The sequence below is a fragment of the Cervus canadensis genome, chromosome X (assembly GCF_019320065.1).
Source record: "Cervus canadensis isolate Bull #8, Minnesota chromosome X, ASM1932006v1, whole genome shotgun sequence".
Lineage (NCBI taxonomy): Eukaryota > Metazoa > Chordata > Mammalia > Artiodactyla > Cervidae > Cervus > Cervus canadensis.
In genome coordinates this window covers 58,013,775-58,025,838 of record NC_057419.1, presented here as the reverse complement: position 1 = coordinate 58,025,838, position 12,064 = coordinate 58,013,775, and the positions used below count along the sequence as shown (strand labels likewise).

Sequence of the window (12,064 nt, the reverse complement as noted above, 5' to 3'; positions counted from 1 at the left end):
TCACACATTGGAGAAGGAAATGGCAACCCACTCCAGTGTTCTTGCCTGGAGAATCCCAGAGACGGGGGAGCCTGGTGGGCTGCCGTCTATGGGGTCGCACACAGTCGGACATGACTGAAGTGACTTAGCAGCACTTAGCAGCAGAGCCTAAATAATGGGGAAAGGCAGTCTGAGTGACAATGTAGTGACTGCCCTCTGTCCTTGGAAGAGACTGAAGTTCTGATGTTTCCCTAGTAGGGCTCATCCTTCCTCTGGCCACCCTTATGCACTTACCTTTGCCTTCTCCATAGCAGCAGTGCCACTGAAAGCCCAGAGGACTTGGGCCTTTGAAGAATGGGGAGGTGGCAGGTGAGAGGTGATGTCACTGAACTCAGACCCAATTGGGCTGACTCACAAGCTCTGCCCTGGCAAGGGGGCCTTCCCAAGTAATGCTTCCCTGATGTGCCCAGGTGCCCTTATACCAGAGTGTTTGGGCCTTAGCCAAAATAGTTGCCAAGGCATTGTCTGAAGTCAGCAGTGAAATCAGCATGACCAGAGAGGTAGGTGGAGCCAAGGATGGTGCTCTGGAATGTCCAGAAGGCCTGTCTTCACCACTTGCTGGCTGAGTAAATGAGGTTTCAGTGATGTTAAGTGAGACTGAGTGAAGGGGCTTGGCACATTGTTGTTAACACAGTTTGTTCATTTCCATCTTTATGTTACCTGCCTCTTTACTCATCAGTTTCCTTATTCATGATGTGGGGCTGGTAATGCCAGTTCCTTCTGGCATATAGGTCCATGGTTCAGATAAGTCAGTTGTGATTATTTGACTCTGTCTCTGCTTTGCCCTCTGCATGTGTGCATGCTCAGTTCTGTTTTGACTCATTGCAACCCCATGGACTGTAGCCCACCAGGCTCCATTGTCCATGGAATTTTCCAGGCAAGAATATTGGAGTGGGTTGCCATTTCCTCCTTCAGGGGATCTTCCCGACCCAGGAATTGAACCCACATCTGTTGCATCTCCTGCATTGGTAGGCGGATTCTTTACCACTGCACCACCTGGGAAGCCATCCTCCAAATTCCTCTCCAATAAATAGCCATATTGTAGCTCAGTAACATGGGGCAAATGAGAGGAAACTTTGCCCCTATCTCCTCTCTGTGGCCCAGCTACTGCTCATCTGGGCCTGTCTTGGAAATGAGAGAGTCCCTTATTTGAAGTTGGCCAGATCTAGAAGGCAAAGTTCCCCAAGCTGTTGCTGTCAAGGCAGAGGTAGGTAGTTATTTTCTTTTTTAGGCCAGCCAACTGGGGACACAGGAGAGATCCAGTTTGTTGAGGGCTTTGGATGACAGACTACTGAGATGGGCTATAGACCAATTTAGGGCTTGCTTGGGAATTGTCTGTATTCCGTTTTTCAATAAATAACAGTGGATTTATTGTTCTTGGGCTAGGGATGGATGGGCTAGTGTATATGAGTGACACCCCCCCCACACCCACCACATCCAAACTCTTTTTGTTCCTTAAACCCTAGATGTTTTCTAGAGACACGTTTTTCAAGGACAGGCTTAGACAGGGCTTTAGTTCTTTGCTGGGGATCACATCTTGAAATGCTATCTCACCCAGGCCAGCTCCTTTGTTCCCGCTAAGCTGTGGGGCTGCCTGGGAACTGTCTGCTGACTTTAGAGGCTTTATTTTCATGTTCTTGCCTTTCAAACTAGACTATCCTCATCTCTTCACTGACATTGAAGAGGCCAGGCCCAAAAGGAAGGCAGTGGGTGCCCACTTGGGTGAGCATCCTGTGTGGCAGTGGATCTGGGCCTGCAGCTCCTTGTACACATTTGGGTCCCAGATTACTGTTAAGGAAAATGAGAGATTTTCTTTGATCACCACTCCTGCCCTATACCTATCATCTTCAGCCCTGGTCATGCTATTATCCTTGCTACCCCTACCGCCAACACACTGAAAATCAAAAGAACACAGACCCATGACCCTATCTTCAAGACTCACATTTTATTCTGAGTTGAGTGGTGGAAAGAATAGAAGTCCCTTTGTGTTGTGTTTGCTTTTCTTCCTAATTTTTTAAACCTAAGATTATTTGTCTCCACAGTGAAGTTCAGGGAACCACAGGCTGCTTTCCCTTGAGATGCAGCCACAGTGGAATGACAGAAACTGAGCAGGGATTCTGGAGACATAGGTTCCAGTTTAGTTTCAGCTGGACAGCTTCAGATTGAAGGAGAGCTCTTTCTTGTTCTGGGGCAATGCTCTGTATATGATACAGGAAGCATGAACAGTTCTAGCCTCTCTGACATACTTATTCCTAACCCAGACTGAGTTCTTTTCTACCAGTTGATTTATTTAAGAAACATTTATAAACAAATATTTCAGTTAAATATTTGGAGTTATGGGCCAGCCCCTGAAGATAGTAGATTGGTATGACTCCTTTCTACCTACCTTCCTGTTCTCTTTGCCCACTCTTCACCTTGCAGGCCTCATTTACCCTGGAGGAACTCTGCATCCTTGTATCTCTGTCTCCTTTTGGGCCATTGCATTGTGTCTCTTCCTTTACCTGGGACATTTGGGTGCTCTTCCCCCCAACTCCCATATTCTCCATTTTTCAAAATCCTTATCTTTAGAGACCCTGCAAATACCACTTTGAACTGTGATTCTGTATTTCCACAAAAAACTTTCTTCTGTTCTGGTATGGTAATTCTCAGGGTTTCCCTTGTATGTTATAATTTTCCTGTTATTCAGTGAGTACCTTGGGGTACTGGCTCTACAGCTCTACTGCAGCCATAGTTCCCTAAACATAGTATTCCATTAATATTGGGTAAACTGAAATAAATTTATAGAAAGCTCCTTAACCTGGAGTCCTTGGGCCTCCATGAAATCCATGGGTGTAATTGGAAGTGGGAAGGATCTATGAAGATGGATGGAGGAAAATTTACATATTTGTTTTCACTGACTTCTCACTAAAATTTAAGCCTTCTTTCAGTTATGAATTTAGGCCAAAAAAAGGCAATACCTGTGACTTTGTCACCATTGGAAATCTAAGATACTTTTACATTACAGTTTAGTTACTATAGATTTTTCAGAATATCATTTATGCTGAAAACAAAGTTGAAATTACAGTAGTAATAACTAATAAGACCCAGTGTTAGATAATTATATAATATAATAGTGAAGAAGTACTTATTAAATTTTGATAACTATTTCAATATAATTGATCTCTTTATATCTACTTTATTTCATGCATTTACAAATTTCTGAGAAGGCAATCCATAGACCTCACCATACTGCTCAGAAAGGTTCGTGGCACAAAAAAGTCAAGATGTAAAATGTTCCTACTTCTGAGTCTGTATACTATGCTATATCTATCTCTTGTATCTCCTTGCTTAGTACTGTTCATTTAGCCAATATCATGTGAGTACCCACTGAGTCTTAGATACTAGAGAGGTAACTCTAATTAAGACAGAAGCCTCAAAGTGAAAATGAAATTTCTCAATATACTAAAAGGGCTATTGTCCCTTTTCTATTTCTTATCTGCCAAGTCATTGGTGTTTTGAGGGCTTCCCTGACTCAGCTCAAGTGTGATTTAAGGCTAGATATTGAAGCCAATATGGATGTGAGAGTATGGATGTATGGATGTGAGAGTTGGACTATAAAGAAAGCTGAGCGCAGAAGAATTAATGCTTTTGAACTGTGATGTTGGAGAAGACTCTTGAGAGTCCCTTGGACTGCAAGGAGATCCAACCAGTCCATCCTAAAGGAAATCAATCCTGGGTGTTCATTGGAAGGCCGATGTTGAAGCTGAAACTCCAATATTTTGGCCACCTAATGTGAAGAGCTGACTCATTTGAAAAGACCCTGATGTTGGGAAAGATTGAAGGCAGGAGGAGAAGGGGACGACAGAGGATGAGATGGTTAGATGGCATCACCGACTCAATGGGCATGAGTTTGGGTAGATTCCGGGAGTTGGTGATGGACAGGGAGGCCTGGCGTGCTGCGGTTTATGGGGATGCAAAGAGTTGGACACAACTGACTGAACTGAACTGAACTGAACTGAAGCTAAATTCTAGTCCATTGGGCCTCATTCTCCCTGCCTTATGAGGGCCCATTCTATGGAGGTCACTGGATTGTCAGGGAGCCTAGGTAACACTGAGTCACAATGGCTAATCTTGCCTGCTGTCTCCCACTGGGGTACTTGCCTTACTTGTTCCTGCCTTCATGGCCTTTCCTGTCCCATTGTCAATCCTGAAATAGATTTCCTCCTTGGCTCCCTGGTGAGATTTATTTACAAAATTGTTCCCCAGGCCTGATCCTCATCAGAATTGTTTAGCTGGCAAAATTGCTGTCTGGCCCCCTCTTCCCCACTAGCTGACCCCTATGCTCAGGAAAAGCCCATAGGTATTAAAGACTGATAAGGCTTAATGTTTTAGCTACTCCATGGGGATTTGTATCTTTGACAATTCTACTTTTATACCCCCCCCCAAATAGAATAAGTAATATGTGAGCATCCTAGAAATGTAGATTAGTTTTCTTTTTAATTTAAAGAAGGGAGAATGCACTCATAAGATCACTACCCAAAAACCAAGACTGACTAACACTTGGGTATGGTTCCAATAACCTCTCTTTGAATACTTTTTACAAAATTGAGCTCATGAAATCTTGTTGCTTACTCTTTCTTAATATTAATGTTTTATGTGGACATGAAATAGTCATTATGAATATTTTATTTGACCATGTAACAAGCCATCATGTGGCTATATCATATAGGTTACCTAAGCAAAATTTCCAACAAATAAAAAACTTAATCTTTGGAGATTTGAAAGGGAGGGGATATATGTATACCTATGGCTGATTCATGTTGAGGTTTGACAGAAAACAACAAAATTCTGTAAAGCAATTATCCTTCAGTTAAAAAATAAATAAATAAAAAAACTTAATCTTTGGTTTCTTTTAATAGAGACATTTTACGCTTTGATGTAAGAGAGGTTTGACATGTTGGCTTAAATTGTGAGACTTGGATTTAGATCTGAATTCAAACCCTGTCTTCCCCACTTACTAGCAATGTAACTTTAGACAAATATCTAAGTCTTCATGCCCAAGGTGGAGATAATCCTGCTTCACAGGATGATTATGATTATTGGGATAGTACATATAAATTGCCTAGTGAGTAGTAAGTCTTCATACATGAAAGCTGCTGCTTAATGATGCTGTTAATACTATTACCACTGCTACCAACTTTTCAGCCAAAGAATCCTATCTCTACTGATGAAATATCAGCTATCATTGACTTTGGCTAGGTTATATATTCCTAAGAGTAGAGGGTAATTTTTCTAGTACCTATGAAATACTATGTGTTTCCATCTGGGCCTATCCCTGTCCCTTTTCCCTCTGCTTACTTGGCTTTGGTAGCACCTCTGTCCTGCTCACACCTATCTCTGTTGAGGGCCCTTTCCTCTCTTGTGCCTTGGGAGACCAATGAGACATAAATACAGGAAGTGTTAACGATGCAAGTATATAGAACCGTAGACATCAACACTGAAACAGCTGTTGGAGATTGTCTAGTATAATTGACAAACTCCATCTCCCGCACTCCTGCCCTTGCACAGGTGAAGGGAACTAAGGCTCAGGAACGGGATAACGGGATAGATTTATTCAAGGTTGTAGAGTAAGCTAGTTATGGTGCTAGGTTTGGAATCCAGTGTTCTTCATCCTGCCCTTAACTTGCCTCTATGAAGACCAGTGCTGTAGATAATCCAGGCTATAGATCAGAGGTGGGGAGAGAATGCTGTGGGCTTGGAGCTGGCTGATGTAGGTGGAGAAGACTTCCTGGAAGTATAGCCAACATTTGTTTCCTTTTGATAGTAGGTTTATTTGCATTCATTTGTTTACCCCTTTATAATCACTGCCTTGTAGCTGTGGGGGGGAGATTGTCTTCAGTAAACTGGTTGGGAGCAGAGGGCTAGGTTACTGTTTGTTTCAACAGTCTCCCTTCACACCAGTATCTAAATTCCATAGGTTCCTGCACCTTAGTTTCTTCTCCTCTAGTTGGACAGAGACTTATCCCAGGCTCTGTTGAGCATCGAGCCAAACAACTAACTTATCTCCTTTGATCTCATCCTAGATCAATGTGCGTGTGACCACCATGGACGCTGAGCTGGAGTTTGCCATCCAGCCCAACACCACCGGCAAGCAGCTGTTTGACCAGGTAAGGGAGGACTTATTGCTTCTTAGCCTCCCACTTCTCCCAATAGCTTCCACTATAATGCCCACCTTTGAGGAACCTCCTCCTACTCACTCCTCCAGGAGAGGTCAAAACAAAGGCTGACCTCAGCCTTAATGAAGTAGGCAAATTTTAACTCTGGCAGCCTATATCTTGGATGGCCCTGATCAGTCCTATCCTTGGGGCTAAACATGGGAGAAAAGAGAAGCGAGTGGGATATGACTGTGCTAAATACTTTAAAAATGTCAGCAAGCAGAGCCCTTCTCTCAACTCTGAAAGATATAAGTGATCTCTTCTCTGTTTTAATGATGAGGCTCAGAAATTAAATAATTTTATTGCACTCAGCTGGTATCTGGCTGGAATTTGAACCCCACATTCTTGTCACTGTACAACATGGCCTCTGTCACTTGGTTTTTCTTCCCAGGAGAAGGAAAGCAACATATTCTCCCTGTAGTAGTGTTCTCTATGTACATTTCCCTCAAGGAATATTGGGACTTAAGATACCACAGTGGGTGAGGAATGCAATAAGAGGATACCTCAGCTCCTATAATCCTGACATGGAGATAATACTGAAGTAGTCATCCCCATCTACAATCCAAAGAATGTCCCTTCATTGTGAATCACCATTGTCAGAAAGGATGTGCTATATAGCAGCCAGGTGGGGGCCATAGGATCTGTCAGCATTCAAAGGCTCTCCAGGGGCCAAAGGAATGTGCCTTCTGTGACCAGACTTCCAGGAGTAAAAGTGGGGCTCTCATTTTCAGAGACTGGAATCCCTCCAGACAGGCCATTTTCCTATTTCCACACCAGCCTCTGGTAAGGTGAGAGTCTGCCATTGTCCTGGACGTTGGGACCACATGTCCCCTTAATGGATTTTCCATGCCCTCCTGCTTCCCTTTCTCCTTTGCTCTCTGTGTACTTCTGCTGTCTGAGAGTTTATCCATACTTGGAAAGGGAAAGGAGGAAAGAGATTATATTCAGATAAGACCATTCTATTACTATGAATACTTCTGACTGGTGAGGGGAGAGGATGGAGATGGGGATGGTACAGGGCTGTTTTCCGTTCAGATCTCTATGTAAAAAGAAGGAAAGTATGGCTAGAAATGTGAGACAGTTTGGGCATGTCTCCTTGATGTCATGTGGTAGAGTAGGAAAATTGCTGCCTATGGCTAATACAGATGAAAGTTAACATTTTGTCCAGGGCTTACTGTATGTCAGGTACTATGCCAGGCATTTTGTATACCATATCACTTGACTATCACAAGGCCCTATGAGTGTGGGGATTAGTATTGGCCCCATTTTACAGATGAGGAAACAAAAATCTTCATATTCTTAGCTAGGCCTTGGGAAAATTATTGAACGGTTTTGGGTTAGTAGTCTCATTTCCACCCCGCCACTGCCCCCGCCCCCAAAGTGCATCTAATGTCTACCTCACAGGCTTTTTGTGAGATTATGATAGGGTCTATTATTTGTATCTCACATGGTACCCAGTGGCTACCCAGTGGCTTGTAAGGATATGTAAAATTCAAAAGGATATATATGCATATAGAGAATTGAGTGTTATGTGAAGTATCTGGCATATAGTAAAGATGTAATAAATGATAGCTCTCAAACGCCATGACACTTCTTGTCTCAATCAGATAGAGTTGAGAGATGGGCTTGAAGATCCTCAGCGTATGTAACTTTGGATTTAGCTGGAACTTGCTTCTTCTCTGGAGTTTGTTTTGTATCTAATGTTGAAAGGTAGTCACTGATATTTAATTTGAGAAAGTACAAATTAGAGGAACATTTAAACACACATTTGCTACAATTAATGTGCTAGCATTCATATAGTTCACAAGTGATTACAATGCTAATCTTGAATGTGACATTGCATTTTGATTACATTAAGGTTTTGCCTTCTTCCTTTGCATGCAGGTTTTATGTTGGAAAGCCTATAAAGGGATAGCCTAGTAAACTAGAAAGGGCACTAGATAGAAAGTTAGAAATTTTGGGCCTTATGGCTGACTCTACCACTAACTCTCCTGATACTTTACACAAACCTTTACCCTCTTTGGGCCTCAGTTTCCCCATCTTTACAGTGTCTAACTGATACCTCAAATCTGGTTATCTCTCAGAAATTTATGGCACTTATTTCTGACTCCATATTTGTTCTTTCCCATTCCTAACCACGCTATTTGGATTTTGGATGACCCCTTTCTGTAAAAAGGAGGGAAATGCTTCACTTGAGTATAATTTGCAGTTGGCATATACCAGGGAGTGGGGAGGGCAGAGCTACCTGACAGCAGGGACAACTCTTCCTGTATAGGCTTCTTACTGTCCCTGGGACAAAAAGGAGAAGGTGTCCATTCCATATGTAGGCTGTTTGGCCCTTTTCTTCAGACAGCAATATCATTCTGGGCAGCAGCTGTAGAGAGAAGAGTATGAGCCAATGTGAATTTTATAGTCCAGCTGGGAACCAGAGGTTCCCTTGATCTCTGCCCAGACTCATTCCCAGAGCTCTGGTTCTATGCCTAATCTCTCTCAAGTAAATGACACTATCTCCTGCCTTCAACACTGGGGGCTTTGTCCATTTGCATTGGATGGGGTAACTGTGGAGGGTGAAGAAGGTATAATTTAGAGACTAGGGCAGAAAAAATCCTTGAACGAAGAAGTTTATTAACTTCAAAAAGCCACAAGGCCAGATAATTCTTTGTTAGTGTTTGTTTGGTTTGCGTACTGTGGATGTGGTTCTGAGGGAAGCCCACTTGGTGTGCTAGTTCTGAAAGCTATTGCTTCCCCAGAAAAGCCCTTGAGAAACTTGAATCTTTCAAATGGTTGGAGAGAGGAAAGGGAGGAAACTGTGAAGTTCATGATTTCCCAACCAGGAAGATCAGTGTTTTGAGAAAAATCATTTAGTGAGTACCTACTATGGACTAACTTTGGCTCGGTGTTTTAAACCTTGCAGTGACCCTGCCTATAAGAAGTAAAAGAACACACTCTAGGTTATATAGTTAGTAAATTGTGATATGGAGTTTAAATTATAGCTCTGACTGTAAATAAAACAATACTTTTCCCTACTGTGCTACTCTGGGGTGAATGAGCCTTTTTTGGGTTAGAGAAGACTCAAGAGGATATGTATTCGCCGTCTTGAGGTCACTGAGGGGCTATCATTGGAAGGAAGAGGCAATAATGTTCTGTGATGTCAGAAGGAACAGAGCTGGGACCCCATAGGTGAAAAGTACAGGACAAAAAGATTTGAACTCTGACACAGAATTGAGCATCTGGCACTCTCAGGGCCAAGGCAAGTCTGGATGGGAATCCTCAGACCAGTGCATGTTCACAGGCCACTGGGGTGTGTGATCTTTTCCCTCTCTTCAACTTGATGAGGCATAAGGGAGGAAGTCCATTATGTTTGACCTTCTTTCAGGGAGATCAGGGACCTAGGAGGAAGGAGCTGGACTCCTTGGGAGGGACTGACAAAAGCTTTGGGGCCATCCTGGAATCCAGCAGTTGTCTGGCTGATGACCAGAGAGGAAGCTGACTGGAGAGGAAGCACCCTCCTTGGTACCAGCGATAAATAACAGGCAACAATGGGACTCCATAGCTTGAAGAGGCCCAAGGCATGGTGGGAAAGGGAAATGGGGCCCATAGTTCTTCCCACTTGCCTTTGTCTCTTGTGAGTATGGAGGAGTGAGAACAGCTAGGGAGGAGAGAGAGAACATTTTTCTATAGCAATTTTTGTCACTTAGCCCCACTTCTAAAACCTGAGGTTCTTCCAAGGGCTTGTGATTACTTAGGTGCCATAAGTTCCACTTTAAGAACCCTCTACTTGTCTCCTCCTCAGCCATGGTCTCTAAGCTCTAGCTCTAGTCTCGCTCTACCCTCTGTCCCCTCCACTTAAGGTTTTGAGCTGTGGAAAAGAGGTGAAATCTCAGAGCATCCATCCATTCATTCATCTATTCATTGACTGATTCAGTATTGACTGAAGGTCTACTGTGTCTTGAGAAGAATCTCTAGACCTATCAGACACCATCTCTGTCCTTAAGGAACTTGGAGTTACTCACCTTTGGAAACAGAGAAAAATACATGCAACTCTCCTCTCACGTTGAATGAAAAAACATCCTTGAGACTCAAGTTGTACATAGAGGTGGTATATAAAGCATGGGATTTAGAGTCAGCCTTGAGTTCAAATTCTCTCTGGCTGTTTAGCCGTGTGACCTTGGATGGCTCATTTAGCCTCTTAGGAATTTACTTTTCTCAGTAAAATAGTAATCACACAATTTTCGAGATTTTGTAGTCTCATTTAATCCTTGAGTAAATAAAGTGCCTGGTGCATAGCAGGCATTCTAATGTTGCTTGTTCTTATTAAGAGCTAAATAAGTGGGTGGAATTTCCCCTGGGAGTTGAGATAATGGAGCCATGAAATCAAGAGGCTTTTCTGGCTCAGTGAAGTTCTTAGGATTTGTAGACTCTGCATTGAAGACAGCAATCCTTTTCCTTTTTCCATTTTTATTTTATAAAATACCTAATATCCATTATTGTAATAGTTGTAGCTCCATCTTATAGATGAGGAACTGAGGCTTGGACAGAGGAACAGACCTGTTTAAGGTCAGATAGCTAGAACATAGTATAGTGGTTTGAATCAAGGCACATAGCATTTGCAATTTTCCCAGTACCTTATGTCAGCTGTGTCCTCTGTGACTTCCCCTTTCTTTGCCTGTTTCCATTCTAAAAGCAAAGTTTGGTCCCTATACTTAGAACCCTAGATGAATGTGCTCTGTGTTATAGAGTAGGTGGCCACTTGGGCATAGTCAGTGTAGGGTAATAGAAGCAGAGATGGTGACAGCCCCTCCTGGAACTTTCCAGTTGTGCACTGATTGCTTTCAGGTAGGTGATTGATGCAGCTGCTGCCAAGCCTATAATGGGCTTGAGTATTTGGGCATTGGTGCAGTTTTGCACGTAATTTCTCATGCACTTAAGGCTCAAGCCTTGCTTCCCAATCCTGCTCTTGGCTTCTGAAGTGATTGATTATGTCACTAGTTTATTTATTCAGATAGATGCATAGAGGATATGGGGAGGGGGTTTTGGGTTCTGGAATTGGCCTAATCTCCTCTGCCCTCTCCAGATCTCAGATATAAATAGCCTTCACATGCAAAAAGAGGCAAACAGGAGTTCTTTCTTACTTACGATGCTCCTGGTAATTAGTGACAATTTTCTGAGAGGCAAGTCTCTTTCCCTCACTGGACCCCAGTTTTCTAGTTTATGCTGCTTGGATCCTGTAATGCTCCAGTCTGTTTGTGGGGTTAGTATTATGTGGCTGAATAGCATCCACAGCCAGTGTTTTGCAAACTGAAGTCCTAGCCCCCTCTAGGTGAATGTGCCAGGTTCCAAGAGGTTCACAGACCTGTGGGCTGGATGTGCTTTAGTATCTTGGAGCATCAGTTGTACTTGTAGATATCTATTTTATTATTAAAATATAGATATTTAAGGAGTAAACAGTAAATTTTGCACAAATGATTAAGATTAAACCTTCAGGCTTCAAAGAAATTATGACTTACAGCCAGCCATCTCCTTGTATTCTGACACTTCCAACCCCACACCCCCACCCCCATCCCCTGGGGATATGCATTAATTTTCTTCTGTAGCTTAAAAATGTCTTCCATGGCAGCTTTGAGAAATACTAGCTCAGGCCAGATGAACTTGCTGTCTGAAAACAAAGGGAGCAAAGAAAGAATTTTTTTTTTTCTTAGAGATGCAGCCACTTCTCAGAGTGGAATGGTAAAGAACCTGCTCATTGGAGCCCCAGATGTTTTCCTGGAACCGGTACCTAGATACTCTTTCCCACTAGAAAATGAGGTTTCTCTTTCCTCTAAAGTAAGTTC

The 12,064-nt window shown here is 42.8% G+C and overlaps 1 protein-coding gene across 1 annotated transcript in view; it reads left to right on the top strand.

Moving 5' to 3' along the window:
- The window catches only part of MSN (moesin), a 67,297-nt gene that overhangs the window by 37,479 nt on the left and 17,754 nt on the right, over positions 1 to 12,064 (top strand). The window contains exon 2 of the mRNA XM_043457889.1: positions 6,102 to 6,185. Within this exon, the coding sequence (XP_043313824.1) occupies positions 6,102 to 6,185 (84 nt within the window). The remainder of the gene's footprint in view (positions 1 to 6,101; positions 6,186 to 12,064) is intronic.